Genomic DNA, 16969 nt, shown 5'->3' with positions numbered 1-16969 from the left:
AGGTAACTATAGCTAGAGGAAAACGCATACCTAGCATTTTTTATCTCAGAAAGTAAAGTAAAGTTTTCAGAAAGTAAACTCGTATAAAAACACCGAACAACGTGCACTTACATAAAAGAGAAAATCCTTTTAACACGAAAATAATAAAGTCTAAAATGAAATATATGTATATACATACGGTATTGATATTTTTTCTTTAAAAGTACCTGTGAAACAAGCTTTCCTCGGGGAAAATCATTAGTATTCTCTGAGCGTATTCTTTGGTCAATGCTATATTTATCCAAACAGATTTTTGTGGTCTATTTAATTCCTGTAAAATAGTAATGCAGTATCGTAGTTGATTTTGATTGGTAAGCAACATTTATGATTCTCATGTAAAATATTATATAATTGGTTGTTGTTTTTTTGTATCAACAAACCCAAATAAGTTTATCATTAAATAGAAAAAGAAGAAATTAAAAATGAAAAAGAAGGCGTTTAATTTATAGCTAACACCACAAAGCAGTTGAAGTAACTTTTAAACAGGCAACTTTTTTACCTAGTGCTAAAACATATATTTTATTAATTAACCTGAAAAAGGGGAGTTTTATATCTCAATCTAAAATTATTCTAAAGTGTAATTATTATTCCAACTGAATCGGTAGACGCCCGCATTTCATCACTTTCTATGCAACATACAGGCCTAATTGGTTATTTACTATTGTCAAACTGTTCACAATTCATGTTAGCTAAAAATCATAAAAATCATTAGTTAGTACACAAAGATATTTGTTTCATAACGGGAAATACCTCCTCCAAACCAGCTTAAATCGTGTCTGAAAAAGTAGGTTTGTGCGTTTAGCATGTATCTAGCGGCGAGGCAGCCGCGGCCGGGACTGCAGTGACGTCACCGCGCGCAGTCCGCTCTGTCTGGCCCACCTCTTTTACTCCATACATCTTGGCCTCAGGTAACTTGTAACAAACTGCAGTAGGCAGGTAATCAGCCTGTTGACTGGCCTTGTGTAAACATGGCTTAAGAATCAAAACTTTGCCACACTATGCCAGCTAGAAAAATCAAATCTTTTACCCTCCTAATCTATGGTTGTTTTTTTATGATTAAAGGTTAGCCTATTGTAACTTGAAACAGCTTGTTATTTTCTTTATCAGAGCAATCAGTTTTATAATTTGTTTGCTTTCCTCAAAACATTTTTTATGATTTTGATACATTCAACTCAAAAAGATTACATTAGTAAATTTGCTTTTTGTAAATAACTCAATAATGTTGTAAGATCATGTTTGTTTTAGATTTGAAGATGATTGCGCAACATTTACATTGAATGGAAAACTTCAAAAAGGTAATGAAATTATTTCAAACAATACTATTTAGTCAGTTTAGTTTGTTAGGTATGGCAGTAAATGTAATTTGAAACAAAATTTAGGATTAATAGAATTCTATATAAAACCTTGCATGTTGAAGCTAGCAGCGTATGTTTGTTGTATGTGCAGTGGTGGGTGTGCCGGGGGATCTGTCTCTCAGCTCCTACATCAGGGACCATGCTGGTCTGAAGGGCACAAAGGTCATGTGTCGTGAGGGCAACTGTGGAGCTTGTGTAGTCTCTCTGGAGCTGGTCAATTCTGCCACTGACAAACGGAAAACTGTCGCTGTCAACTCGGTACGTAAAGTCATGTTTGGGTATTGTTACACTGGTTTGAAAATCCCTCCATATTTGAACAACTTACATTTCAAAGAATTATCACCAGAAATCGTTTAGGCTACACAGTTGTACATTAAGAATAAATTTTAAATCCAACCAATGTTTTTCATTTATCTTTAGTTCAACTATACAAAGGAAAATCCAGAAGAAGTGCCTATACTATTTTGTATATTTATCCATAAACTAAGATTAGTTGCAAAGAAAACAAACACCAGACCATAATGTAGGAAAAGAAATTGCACATTTAGCGTTTATAAGACTCGATAAGTCACTATCATTTTATACAATGTTTTACAGTGTATATATCCGGTGTACGCATGTCACGGTCTCAAAGTGACCACAGTAGAAGGTATCGGCAGCAAGGAGACAGGATATAACGAGGTGCAGATCAGGTTGGCTAACTTCTACGGCAGCCAATGTGGCTACTGCAGCCCTGGATGGGTAATGAGCATGTACAGGTGAGCTTAGCCGTTCCCACGTACTATTTGATGAGTATTTACATCATCTGGGGAGTTAAATGATTATAGAGCTCACCTTCATGAAGGTCACTATAGTATATAGTTAAGCCACGTTCCCACAGGAAGTGAATACAAATGTGTGGCACGCTTTTCAATATGCTTTCAAGAGCCACACCTGTAGTAGGGGGATTAACACCTGTCGAACAAAATAAAATTCTAAAAACATATAAACATGAAAAAAGGCCGGTTCTGACAAAAGTTGACGCTTAGGTAGCAAGAGCCAGTCTGTCCCTTAATACCAGTGCGGTCAGTCAACTTTTGTCAGATCAGGGCTGTTTTTCAACTCTACACGTACCTAAAGCTGACAATGATGTTGTAACACCCAAACAAGTACTGAATTGACATATTTTGTTGAACTGTGACAAGAAATTACGTTCAAGAAATTTTGTCTATCATTATGTCCAACATCTCAGGGGCTTTAAACATGGGTACGCGTTGGCCACAACTTGCATATACACATGATTAATTCTGGTGGACGACTGAGTCGACCAAGGTGACACCGCGACGACAATACCAATTTGTTTTATTTTAATATTCAAGACGAATCAATAGCGGATAACCTGACGATGTCATTGTGTTGATGAAACGCGTCGTAAACTACACCAATTCGGAACGGTAGAAGGTAACATTATTATTATTTATTTAATTAATTGTTCTATGTCATTTAAATGGTTGTGTTGCTAGCCTAGTGGTTAGCGTCTCAGACTTCGGTGCGGGAGGGACGGGTTCAATCCCCGGCACATCCACTTAACATTTATACTCTCGTAAAATGCCACTGGCAAAAAAAAAATCATTTCATTATAATAGATAGATTTTCTGATCTTTTACAGTTTGCTACAGTCCAAACCAGGTGCAACCATGAAAGAAATAGAAGAATCATTTTCTGGAAATCTGTGCCGATGTACAGGTTACCGGCCGATCCTAGATGCATTTAAGAGTTTCGCATCTGATAGAAACAAAGAATTGACACAGAAAGTGATAGATATTGAAGTAAGCTAATTAATGAGATTAGGCAAGTAAAATATTGTTTTATTTAAGTAGTCCTTTGCTTTGTGAAGTTACATTTCTATTGCAATCTGCCACATTGTTATGCATACACTAATGTGAGTTTGCAAATCACAATATTTAGGGAGTCCTCTGTCTCAGCCGATTAAGGCTCCTAATATCTATGAAACACTGTTAGTGCCTTAAAAAATGTTCATGTAACATCAACATCCCATACCATTTTCATACCATCAGTTAAAAAATGTAAGAGTAGAAGCTAAAGATCATTTCCCTGTACAATTTTACCAAAAAGATCATTTTCCTTTTATTACATGCATCACTGATAGAGAAAAGCTTAAGATGCATCAATAATCTCTTTTATTGCCCCTCCTACCTATACAGTTGACTAATTTTACACTTTAAAAAAGTGCTGGTAAAGTTGGACCATCACATAACCGTGTAATTAAACCTGTCATTACATTTTCCCTCTCATACATGTTTGTGTACTATTCAGATAGACTTGGCTCATTTCAATTTAGGATCTCCTGTTAAATATATTCACATTACTCAATAAAATTGTTTTTCTTTCATGTTTTGTGAGTAATAAAATCTGATTAAACTATCATTACCGGTAGGACTACAATAAACATTTACTCTTCCCACAAAAAAAAAAAAAAAAAGAAAAATACATATAAAACACTATATGTGTACTTAATGTGACAACTTTTATTTATTAGGAGTCACATAGTTTTTACGAATATTGAGAAAAGTTGGTTGAACCTTTATGACTGAATATTTACAATTGGATGCTAAAATGTCACTTTAGTTGGTATTTCTAACGTTAGGACTAATTTTCAGGATTTGATTGTAACTTGTCAAAAAGGTAAAACCTGCAAAAAGAAGTGTGATCCAGAAGATTGTGAGTGGGAGGAGAGTGATGCAGAGTTCGTAGAGATGGCGTTGGCTGCCCCGTCCTTGAGACTAACTTGTGGCGGACATGTGCAGTGGTACAAGGTGGACAGTGTTAATGAGATATTTGAGATCTTCACCATGATAAGTGGCACTTACATGCTGGTAGCTGGCTTTACCAGTCGAGGTAATGCTAACAACCCCGGCAGTTTGATTTGCATACTCTCTGTTGTTAAAGGATTATAGTAAATGAGGTCAGAATTAGCCTGAAAAACGTGTCATAGCACAATTTTGCAACATCTTTTCATGATAAAATTGCCAATTTTGTGTTTATGGCCTGCTTCTAGGTCTGGTTATGTCTAAATGAATGCAGTGTGTTATAAAATTAATGCTTCTTATTTTCTTTTGAACAATATTTCATTCCTATTTTATCTCACTTCGCGGCCAATGTGTCACAAGTTTTCTGAACCAATGGAGTATGTGTTCAAAACTCGTTGAGATACAAATAAACAAATGGCTAGGCTGGTGCTGTGGTAAGGGTTGTTCTAAAGAATTGGTAGTCTAATAAATAACCAATCCACATATTGACAAAGGTCAGTACAGAAATAACGGTGATAAACAAATTTGAAACCTAAGGATTATGATCAATTTCAACATTGCTTGTTCAATTCTTATCCTCATTCGTGTTTCATCTCAGATTACAGTAAATGTTATTAGATCCTTAAAATGTTTTGTAAAAAAAATGTTGCTATGCTATACCATTTCAGTCTTCCTAACCTAAACATGGTTTTGCAGGTATTTTTAAGTATGAAAAAACTCCTGATGCCTACATAGACATAAATGGTGTATCTTTCCTCAAAGAGCACTGGTACCAATCAGACGGGCTGTATTTGGGTGCCAATGTAACGCTGTCTGACACTGTAGACATTCTCAGACGAGCTGCACAGGACCGGCCGGGTCAGTTCTCATACTTGCTGGAGCTAGCGAAACACGTCTGGAAAGTTGGAAATGTTGCTGTAAGAAATGTAAGTAGTGAGGTATTTATTTTACAATACATTAAATCTTTAAAGTAATGTCAAATATTAAACCCTTTTACCTAACCCGCCATGTTAAACTTCCCTATCCCAAGCGTGATGTATACAACTTCCTTACTTCTCTTTCTCGAGTGATGTAAAGTATCAAAAACTCACTCGGTGATGTAAAGAAACCCATTTAAATAACATTGAGTGCTTAACTTAAAAAATATAACTCTATGGAGCCAACGACGTTCAACGCTAGAAATCAGCTGTGCGCTTGAATGTTATTGTTATGCTTTAAAGTATTTTCCTACCTAACCTAGCTTTTGTTAGTAAAAGAACATTACTGATAGAAGATGAGTGAAATGGATAATGAAAAATATTGTACGTAAACCCATGTATATTGTCGGGTCAGGTAAAATCTTGTACGTTACACTTACGCAAGAGCGTGTTTACATCACTTAGGTGAATTATGCAACTCGCTTCCGCTCGTTGCACAACATTCACCTGCGTGAAGTAAAAACGCTCTTACTACACTTGTAATGTAAATAGCTATTAAAATATTTATTTACTTTGTTAAATGTTTAGGTAGTTTTTAAATTGTGTTTTAAAGATACTTTAATGAAAAACATCCTCTTTGCCAAGAACATCAAGGATAATACAGTAGACTCCCTCTTATCCAGACACCTTTTAACCGGACCGCACTTGGCGGAAATGACATCTCTTTAACTGGACAATTTTTATCAGCGAATCGGTTTAACCAGACTAAATTGGCAGGAAGTGGGCAGTACTGAAACGATTGTTGTCGTGGGAAAGATTTGAGACCAGTGATCACGTGTCTTAATACAATGCTCTCCTAAATTTAAGTCAAATACTGTATACAGTATGCATTTAAATGGTCCGTTTTAACAAGTTTTTGGGAAAACTTAATCCGGACTGGCCTCGGTCCCGAGGAGTCCGGATAAGGGGGAGTCTACTGTATGTCAAAGCATCCAAACACTGAGAACAGCAAAGGGAAAACAATTAATCTCCAAAGCCACGGGGAGCACTGGTGGTGCCTGTAGCACCTGGCAAGGCTCACGAAGAGGCGTCTTGACTTGCGATGACTGAACTTAATGCCCCGTCCCCGGTGCGATAAGCGGCCTGTATACTGGTAGAACACTTTGAAAAAACACATTGATTTTCTACACAGTACACACAGAAGACAGAAGACAGTAAATACATTTTAATAATAAATCGGAAACAATGTGATAGGTTTTTCATTGGAATGTACATCATCTTTTTTTAACCTATTGTCTACCAGCTTTATTTACTCTTAAGTGTGAACCTTTTTCAAAGCGATATTAGAACATTTTATTTTCATCTGGTTGCTAAAACATTTGGTCTATTGAATTTAGATTTCTGAATGCTTACTTCAGGAGCTCAGTTTAAGACATCTAATATTGTCTGCTAAACGGCAGAAATTTTACCTTGAAAGGAAAAATATCAAAAAGGCATTCTTAGAAAATAACTAAAAATATAAATGTATTTTAGTGGAGACTATTTAGTATAATTTGTTTGTGGTTGGTTGTTTTAGGTGGGGACAATAGCTGGCAACCTCTCTTTAAAACATCAGTATAAACACTTCCAATCTGACCTATTTGTTATTCTAGAAACAGTAGGAGCTGTGCTGTCAATTAGTGAGTAATAAACAACCTGTAACTAAACAAACCAGTTATGAAAAAAATATGATATATACAGTTTTATATTTTTTACAACTATTACCGTTGTCCGATAGAATAATTGTAAATTAATTGCAGAAAGGATGCCATGTCACTGGACTTCTGGATAACAAATCAGACCAGGTTACCAGACACATTTTTTCATTATTATCAGACGAGAACCTCCTGATTCATGTGGGTGTTAAGACTTCGACCACGCGACTGTATTTTCCTGCTGCTTTAAGTCCAGCTTTTATATGGCCATCACACTCATTTTTGTAGTAAATTAAGCAAATTTTTCTGCTGCTAGCCACAGGCTTGTGGGAACCCACAGTATTCACATGATTCCTGAATAGTGAACAACAAATATGAATCAATTCAATCCAAGATCAAACAAAAATGCTTTTTGCTCGTTGTATGTTAATTCTCATGAATTTATTAATCCTTGCAATCCTCCTCAGTTGTTGATTAACAAAATCTTCATGTTTGTCTTAAACTGAAAAGGCGTATGTACTTAAAAATAGGGTTAAATCAGGGCCGGTTCTAGGAATTTTTCAGAGTTAAGCAAACACCCTAATCAGCGCCACCTAGAATTCCCCCCCACCCCACCCAATAGGAACATAACTTAACCCTATTTGTGAAATGTTTGGGAAGAAATTTTTTATAAGTTTATGTTAGAAGAATACTTGCAATAAAATTGTTTTACTGTCACCGCAACTATTTATTATTATTTTTGCTGATTCCTCAAATTATTTCTTCACATAACCTTAAAGTTGTAGTTGAGTTGACTATCAGTGTGCATTATTATTGCGGGGAATAGTGGTAATAGGGTATAGGTGGGGTATAGTGTGGTGAAAAATTTCAACTACTGTTTATTATTCACAGAAATTTAAAATGTTTACTCTTTTTTACTCATCACACTTTAGCAAAACCCTTGGATAATAATTTATTTCTAAATGTGAAATAAATTTTTACAGGATAACTTGGATACGATATAAGTTTTTATAAAGCCTATTACAATGAAAAACAGTATCGGTATACAACTAAGAGAGCGATACAACGTACTGCTCTGCTCTAGGAGGGGTGAATGATCAGGGGTAGAAGGGAGGGGGAAGATTCTTATTGTGACAAGTAGTGGCGCTGCGCGCTTATCTCGAGCATGAGTCATCAAATGAAACTCACAGGCGCCGCGCTGTACACTGCCGACTGTCAGCTCACTACAAATCAAAACTGCAAATCAATGCCTTGAGTCCTTGAGTTGAAGTGCTGACAGTGCTGTATAAGTAAACGCATTTTTCAAGTGCTATTGGTACAAACAGAATAAATGCCTTTGGTGTGGTGCTTTGGATACTTAAACTCTGAGCGAAAAAAAAAAAAAAAATTTAAGTTGTTCACTTGTCAGTAAAGTTGTTTCCAATTCTGTCTTCTGAAAAAAAAATTGTGTCCGGTTGCGCCACTTTTTTGTGGTATTTTTTTATATTTAATTGACTAGTTGTTAAAAATGTATTTAATTTTTTAGGAAGTGAAAACGGATCTGTTACAACACATTCATTACTTGAGTATTTAGAACTTAATATGTACAAGAAAGTGATTCTTCAAATAATTCTACCTCCTCTTGACAGCTCTACAAATGAAGTTGTTACTTACAAGGTACCGTATGCCTGTCTCCAATTAATAAACTAATTAATTTTATTTAAGAAAACAAGGCATTAACTGACAAGTGACGATGACAGTCTTTTCTATCAAATGGATGCTTTTAGGATTACAGTGTCACCTTTCCCAAGTGAAGTTTATAGTGTGTAGATGAATTGGTACAATCACATATCATATGTGTGGTAAAATACTACTCTATACTATATTTTTTTTTTGACTCCCAACAAGAAATAAATATGCAAGAATTAACTGGAACTAGACTAGTACTAAACATAACGATAAATTAAGTGTACGATTAATAAATAGTAAAAATGTCAATAATAATGACAGACAATGATAGTAATTAAAAACAAGAATGAGGTAAAAAGATTATATTTACTGAAACAAACATAACACGGTTCAACCAAACTAAAATACCAATAAAATAAGCATTTCAAAAAGACTTTTTCAACTAAAAATTAAATTTAAGTTTAATTTAGTTTGAGATAACAAATACCTAGTATAAAAAATCGCAAATAAACCAACAAGAGCACTTCAACACTTGAATATCGAGGGAAAACTATTGATAAACGCTTAACATAATTAAATCAAATCAAATATGCTTTATTCATAAAGAATAATTTATTGGGTTCTGCCCCCCCCCACACTATGGATGATTTTAAATAAATAAAATGAATATTTTATTATTACATTACATAATATACATTACATAATATTACATAATAAAATGTGATATGTAACATTTACATTCTTTCATTTTGATGAAACAGTGTTAAAAAATGTATGACAACCCAAGCACACACATTGGTGAGGGTTAGAGTTGTAACACAAAATGTTTTTTCTAGATTTCACCAAGAGCTCAGAATGCATTAGCATACCTAAATGCTGGGTTCAGATTCAAAGTTAACAAAAGTAATGGATATCAAGTTTTGGAACGACCTAGCCTGGTGTATGGAAACATCAACTCATCCTTTGTAAGTACTTTGCTTGACATAGTTTAAATACAATTTTGGTAAGAAAAAAGAATACATTCTTTAGAAATTTTATTTTTGCTCAAATAAACTTGAGGTTTGAAAGGCAATACATCGGCTTGTTTGGCTAAGCTGAACTGTAAATCATGGAAAAGATGTTGTTGGTTAATATTTCAGAGGCACAATTCTAAAAAGATTTCTACTGTTGCTTCTTTAACTAAATAATGAAAGGATTTTCATTAATTTGTATTATCTACTCCCTTGATTTGCCTAATATGATTTGTGTGCACAGATAGACCTATGGCTCATGTAGACGGTCAGGTGCAGTGTCAAAAAGGCAGTCAACCAATTAAATAGCTTATTCCCTATGTGGGAAATTTGCTAAAAAAAAGATTGTATTTCAATGTTCTGAGTTAATCCCTTTATTTCGCACAAAATGCTCGCTTAGTAATCAAAAGGTCGCCGGTTCGATCCTGAGAAAAGTCAGTAGCTTTTTGATGGTTCGAAACTGGACCAAGCTGTTCCTGATCATTGGGCTTTAAATAAATGATCCTGACTAATGAAACCGCTGATCTTAGTCAGTAACAAAGCTACACAGGTCACCACACACCATTCAACACTCATCCTTCACTCATATTTGGGTTATTTGGGGTTGCCATCCATGCCCTATCTAATTGCCAACACTGGGAGTATATTAGTAACAGAGACCAAGAAATATTAGTAGGGTAGCATCTATGAAACAAGATAAACATGTAATGGTGATATTTAAGCAAAAGAACCTCTTGCAATAAGTTATTCCATTACCTTTAATTATATTTCACGATTTTTTAAAGAAAAATACAACAAACAGTAGGTAGGTATGGAAAGAGGTTAAAACGATTTCTTAATTTTGATCTCAATATTTTACACGTAATCCAATAAAGACATCTAATGGTTTTGCTCAAGGTTCATGCTCGAGCAACCGAAGATTATTTAAACGGAAAACATTTACTTGACGTAGTAGTGCTGCAGAAAGCCTTGACAATTCTTGGTACAGAACTGAAACCTGACCGTGACCAGAGAAACTGCAGCCCCCTCTACAGACGAGGTCTTGCCCAGGCTCTACTGTACAAGGTAACTATAATTACCTGGACGTGACAAATAGTTACCAAAGTTTACCTATAGCGTAAACAGTAACAACAATTTGGTTACATAGTTGGTCATAGTTATACTGATATTTTAGAGCATCAGTTTTTGTTTGGAGGAAGATACAATTATTAATGAGACATGAAACCTGTGTTCTCAGTGTGACAAGAACTAAAAAATAAAACCCAGAATTTATTGACGAAACTGTGAAACAAAGCAAATTTTAAATTGAAATTTTATGTACTCAAAAACTTATCTAGTATAAATTATTATGCTTACAACCAGGAATACTATAGAGAAGATTCAGTACTGACCGTCACCAAATGTACCAGTTTGTTCATGCCTCACTGCATATGAGTTTATTTATTTATTTATTTCCTGCTCATTGACACTCCTGTTTGATCCTCTTCTGGATAACCAACCTTATTGTGTTCCGTTTTAGTGTTTTTCAAGAAGCTCTCATGTAATTGACCAGTCTTTAATCATAATCCCTTGTAGTTAATTTAGTCTAAAAATGACAACTGTTTTACATACACTATTTTACTCTTAGTATATCCAGGTAATTTTGTTAAAACATATATTTTTCCTTTATCAACCAGGCGGTGTTGAGCCTAAGTCCAGATAACATTGCTCCCAAAATTCGCAGTGGTGGGGATGATCTAGTACGACCACTGTCCTCAGGCAAGCAAGAGTACTCTTGTGATACGAGTCAACCACCTCTCTATCAACCACTCCCTAAACTGGAATCACTTATCCAGTGCTCAGGTATGAACATACTTCTTGTAGATTGGCCATCCTCTTGGATTAACTGAAAAAATTTAGTAATTCTGTATGTTTTGGTTTGGTACATGTAGAGTCTGTTTTTGTTTTTATGTTTGCTATATCTAGGAGAATTCATTTTATCCAGGTCTGTGTGCTCAAACATATTTTATACTATACTAGCTGTAACCCGCGGGCTTTGCCCCGTTTAACTTCTTAATTTTCAAGATGATCTCGTTCGCATGGCTCAATCATGTCCTGGTTGAAGTTTGTTCGCTACGCTCACTCACCTTTAGGTTGGAGCTCGTTTGCTACGCTCACTCACCTTTAGGTTGGAGCTCGTTTGCTACGCTCACTCACCTTTAGGTTGGAGCTCGTTGGCTGCGCTCATTTGCCTTCAGGTTAGCTCGTTTGCTACGCTCACTTGCCTTCAGGTTAGCTCGTTCACTACGCTAACTTGCCTCCAGGTTGAAGTTCGTTCGCTATGCTCACTCACCTTTTGGTTGCAAATTAGCTGTTGTCATAAATGTAAAAGAAATAACATGTTGGGGGGGGGGGGGTGCTGCACCCTGTTGGTAATCCTTGTAACTTTAATGCTATTGAACATCATAGAACAGAACCAACTTGTTTAATTGAAACAGCTGTTAAGATTCATTAATTCCATTTCTCATAAGGTCAACATGGGAAACTCCAGAGCCACTGGGGCGGAGCCGATTGAACGGATCACGAAATTGATGGTGTATAAACCTATTCCATGAATTTCTACACGTATGTACCAAGTTTCGTGGTAATCCGTTCAGCGGTGTCTGAGTTTATCACTGCCAAATATACAAACATCCTCTTATTCTACATGTATGTACCAAGTTTCGTGGCAATCGGTTCAGCGGTGTCTGAGTTTATCACTGCCAAATATATATACAAACATCCTCTTTTATACTTATAGATTTAAAGTTTAAGATCAAATGAGAAGTCTAGCAGCAGTTTTCAAATTCAACAGTAATACTTAGTAACCATTGTTACATTATAATTACCATTATAGATGAACCTAATGCAAATTGGTTGTGGATTGTGGATTATTTAGCACTCACTTGCAATAAAATAATTAGTTTGATTAATTTGTTTATTTTATTTTAGAGATTTTAGCTTGTTGTTTGATTGATTTTGCCTTGAAGATTTTATCAAGTTATTTGTTTGTTTAACCAATTTTAAAAGTCAATCATAAAAATTTTTTTTGGGCTATATGCTTATTCACAAGTTTAATCTTAAGAGACTTATACTTAGATGTATATAATTGTAATGAAGCTTATACTCTAATAAAATATTAAAAACAAATATAGAGGATGTTCAGCTTTAAACTCAAGAAACAATGGTCATCAGCAAACTCTTCCATTGAAAACCACTGATTGCTTTTTTACAGTAGATTTGGTAAAACTGGATTCTGAAACTTAACTCTAGTACCTTGGCTCAACTAAAGTTTGCTCTCTATTGTTTCTCTCAGAAAATATGTACAATTTTCTTAAAATATTAGATGGATAATAGCTTAAGGCAATAAGAAAAGAGTGACCCAAAAATGGACACTTTGAAGTAAATCATAGCAAAAGGAATTTTTAGACAAATATTTTTGCAATTGTGATTAATTATTTTTTATCTCTATACAAGAAAAAGCATATACAATACAACCCTAATACAATTTTAGGAGAAGCAGAATACATACCTGACATCCGTTCATCAGTGAAAGATCTTTACGCTGCATTAGTCTTAGCCAAGCAAGGGCCTGCTAAACTTGCAAGCATAGATTCATCGAAAGCCTTAGTAAGTATATAAAATATGGTATTGTTCTGTTAAAATTTACTCAACAGGTAAAGGTAGCTTTTATATAGAAAAGTTGGTTTTTAATATGGACAGAATACTTCTTAAAAAGAATGATTGTTTTTAATTATGTCTTATACATTAGCGGAAAGATAAAGTGATCTTGAACATGATCTAGGTGTGATTTTTTTTTACTGTATGTTTATTTTACTTTTTTATTGCTTTTATTTTAAACTCTGTTATTTAAAAATATAATCCAAGACCAATATCATAAATACAAGGGTTATTCAGAAAGCATTTGAAAAGTAAAAAAATCACAAAAACAAAAACAACCAAATTAAATATTGACTACAATCAAGTCAAGATTACAACTGTTAAATATATTGATATATTTAAATCCATTAGGTGATATTTATATTTGATTTTATGCCAATAAAAATTGTATCTATTTTCCCGAAAGAACTAGAAAATTTAATTATTTAACTGTTACCTTTAGCCTTGTTAATAAACTTACAGAGTTGTGCTGTGTATATCTGTATTTCAAAATAGAACTGCCCGTGTCCGTGTGGCAAAATATTGGAGCAATCTAAACACATCTGCAAGAACAAAGGCTAAAGGTAACAAATCGTTCAATAATTAAAAATTTTAGTGATGAACATATAGAAACGGCTGTTTTTGAGATTATATGTTCAATCAATGAAGCAAGTAAAATTACTAAAATTGTAGTCTAAGATGCAATATTTCATTCAAGTTCAATGCTAATTTTCCCTTCAGAAAATCCCAGGAGTTGTGACATTTATTTCTGCTCAAGACATTCCTGGAGAAAATACTTTCACTACAAACAACCTACTTCAGTCTTATAGAGAACAGGTAATTATTGTGTTTGTAACCCAAACCTTAAGTTAATTCAATTGCAGGAATGATCAGAATTCACTGGAAACAAAATGTAAAAAAACTGTTACTATCTATCAAAACTATAAGTAGTATTAAATGTTAAAACTAAATATAGTTAGTACCTAGTAGATAATTAATTTTAAATAGATAAAAGAATTTATTAAATACACTGAAGGAGGATAGTGAGAGAACTAGAACACCTACTCTACTCAGAATAGTATGTCTAAGTATACTAAATGAGCTCTAATAACAGTTTTTGAGGTGACTGTATATCCCGTTCAATCTATATTTGTATTACAGTAGCTATAATCCATTGAAATGTGTATTCTTCAAATGGCAGTGTTGTTATACAGTTGTTTGCAGAGAAAGTGGTGCAGTTTGCGGGACAGCCTGTAGGTCTGGTAGTGGCTTGTAGTCAACAACTGGCGGACAAGGCTGCACAGCTGATCAGTATCAACTACACAGACCAGACGACACCTGTACTGGACGTAGAGGAGGCAGTCAAGAAACATGACACTTCCAGAGTCGTGTTCAGACAAGGGAAAACTGCCGTTCCAAAAAGTAACTTGTACATGTACTGTTTTCTGTGTTTTCTGAGGTTTTAGGAAAAAAACTAAGTTAATTAACACTTGTTTATATGCAGAATTGTGTAAAAATAAAAGAGACACAGTCTGTGTTTTTGCCCTTAAATATACTGTTGGTACTTTTGAACTTGTACTTTCAAAATACAAGCAAAATAGTAAAAATGAAAAATAAATATATAAATAATAGGCAGTCCAATTATTAGCCGATACCTGAAACCAATCTTACAGTTCGAGGATGACAGGCAACAAAATATTTATCTCATTGAACAGCTTTAATACCTGTTTTGAAATGTAAGCGAGAACAATTTTGAAAGCCTTGCAAATTCATATTCATCATGATATAACAAAGTGTGTAACAGTTTATGTGATTAAATTACAATTATTTCACCATCTTTAGATGAATATACCTTTGTTCAAATTTATATACGGAACTTTCATTGCAGATTTGAATTAATGTTAGGATAAGAGCCACACTATTTTATTTCAGAACACAGTTTAACGTAACACAAAGAAATTTGTAGAAACAGGTTTAATGCTGTACATTTTCTTTATACTAATTTGTTCAGAACGTAATCTAATCACAAACATACATATTTTTTGTATCTGCCGATGTATAAGAGAAAGTAGTGACAATTTCGTATTAAAGTGTACACAGCATAGACAAATGAAACAAGGGAACAAAGAGGAGAGGGTGAATAGGGATGGTGAGAAGGATCCACGAGAAACAATTATACTTCCTAGTGCAAATTGAACAACAAAATTTAAACCAACCTTTGCCCAGATAAGGATCTACCCATTAACAAGTTTAGCGAGTTCATCCGATTTTAGATTTCCATTAGTCATTCAGAATCTATTACAATATTTCCAAACATGAGTTAGGAAAGAAAGTTTGAAGGTAAAGTTTTAGAGAAGCTCTCAAAACGTCATCATGGATAAAATTCTATTATTATGGGTTTATTTCATACCATCCATAACACGTCTAATATCACACCTTTCCAAGTGTGCTAATCATTGTAATACTATTTTCAGCTGGAGTTACAAAAGTAGTGAAAGGAGATTACAGACTGCCAGGACAGTACCACTTCACACTGGAGACGTTGACTTGCTTGACAGTCCCGGTTGATGATGACAGTTTGGACGTCTTCTGCTCCTCTCAGTGGCCTCAAGCTGTGCAGGAGAGCGTGTCTCTGCTGCTCAACATACCAGACAACAAGTAATCACAGTATGATTCAGTTATTTTAATTTTTAAAAAACTAAACCAAACATTTGTCTTAAAATCTATGCTTAAATCATAATTTACATTCTCCCAACAACTTGAAAGTGCAACTAAATTTGTAGCTAATTGAATTAGTTTATTTAGTAGTTTGAGATAAAACATGAATGTACTCATATGTGAATTGTAGCTAAATTACTTTTAATATTTATATTTATTAATTACTGTATTTTCAAAAAGAATATTTAAATTTAATGAAATATAAATTAGTGAAGAAGAAAAACTATATTCAAAAATACCATTCTAAAATTAAATAGTGTCTAGGTAGGAAATATTTCTTTTGTACTGTCCAGTGTCCAGGTGTGAAGTAATTGTTGGAAGGAAAGCTAAAGAAAAGGAAGAAAATGTGCTTGTGGTGGAAGATATGGGTCGCCGGATTTCTACCCCCGGATATTTACCCCCATGAAAAAACGCCTACGTCACTTTGACGTCACATGTATGGGGGTAGATTTCCGGCCGCGAACTTTTAGGATGGATAAATTATTGTATATTCAATCAACTCGCATTTCACGGTTTACTTAACAGTTGTAATTAATCAAAATGCTAATAAACCTGACACCGGAACTTTACCCCCGGAAATCTACCCCCAGACATCCACCCCCGGACATCTACCCCCGGACATTTACCCCCAGACATCTACCCCCGGAAATCTACCCCCAGACATCTACCCCCGGACATCTACCCCCGGACATCTACCCCCGGACATTTACCCCCAGACATCTACCCCCGGATATCTACCCCCGGAAATCTACCCCCAGAAATGTACCCCCAGTGGTCAAATCATAAATGTCTGACCCCGGAATTATTTATTTCCGACCCCCAGAAATCTACCCCCGTGCAACACTACGTATCGGTCAATATTCATTGTTGTAGTTGATTTTAGTAATTGGTTTATAAAAATAATCAATGGCTCTTCGTTTAATAATTACTCTCTAATATCTAGTATTAAGCATGTGATATGTCGTTGTCTTGTTTAATGTCATCTATCTTCCCAATTCATTAAGCTGTTACTGATTTAGGTGTAATTTTTAAGCTTAGGAGTTTCAGTGCAACGCAAATGGTAATTTAAAAGGATATTTT

The 16969-nt window shown here is 34.6% G+C and overlaps 1 protein-coding gene across 1 annotated transcript in view; it reads left to right on the top strand.

Moving 5' to 3' along the window:
- The window catches only part of LOC129001378 (uncharacterized), a 46308-nt gene that overhangs the window by 4992 nt on the left and 24347 nt on the right, over positions 1-16969 (top strand). The window contains exons 2-13 of the mRNA XM_054428633.1: positions 842-947; positions 1486-1652; positions 1992-2152; positions 3043-3202; positions 4055-4292; positions 4901-5130; positions 9320-9448; positions 10391-10558; positions 11170-11335; positions 13026-13141; positions 14386-14593; positions 15646-15829. Coding sequence (XP_054284608.1) covers positions 842-947; positions 1486-1652; positions 1992-2152; positions 3043-3202; positions 4055-4292; positions 4901-5130; positions 9320-9448; positions 10391-10558; positions 11170-11335; positions 13026-13141; positions 14386-14593; positions 15646-15829 — 2033 coding nt within the window. The remainder of the gene's footprint in view (positions 1-841; positions 948-1485; positions 1653-1991; positions 2153-3042; positions 3203-4054; positions 4293-4900; positions 5131-9319; positions 9449-10390; positions 10559-11169; positions 11336-13025; positions 13142-14385; positions 14594-15645; positions 15830-16969) is intronic.

Source organism: Macrosteles quadrilineatus, unplaced genomic scaffold (assembly GCF_028750875.1).
Source record: "Macrosteles quadrilineatus isolate MER2022 unplaced genomic scaffold, UCM_ALF_1.0 Scaffold_1__1_contigs__length_201487025, whole genome shotgun sequence".
NCBI lineage: Eukaryota > Metazoa > Arthropoda > Insecta > Hemiptera > Cicadellidae > Macrosteles > Macrosteles quadrilineatus.
This window is presented reverse-complemented; position numbering and strand designations above follow the sequence as displayed.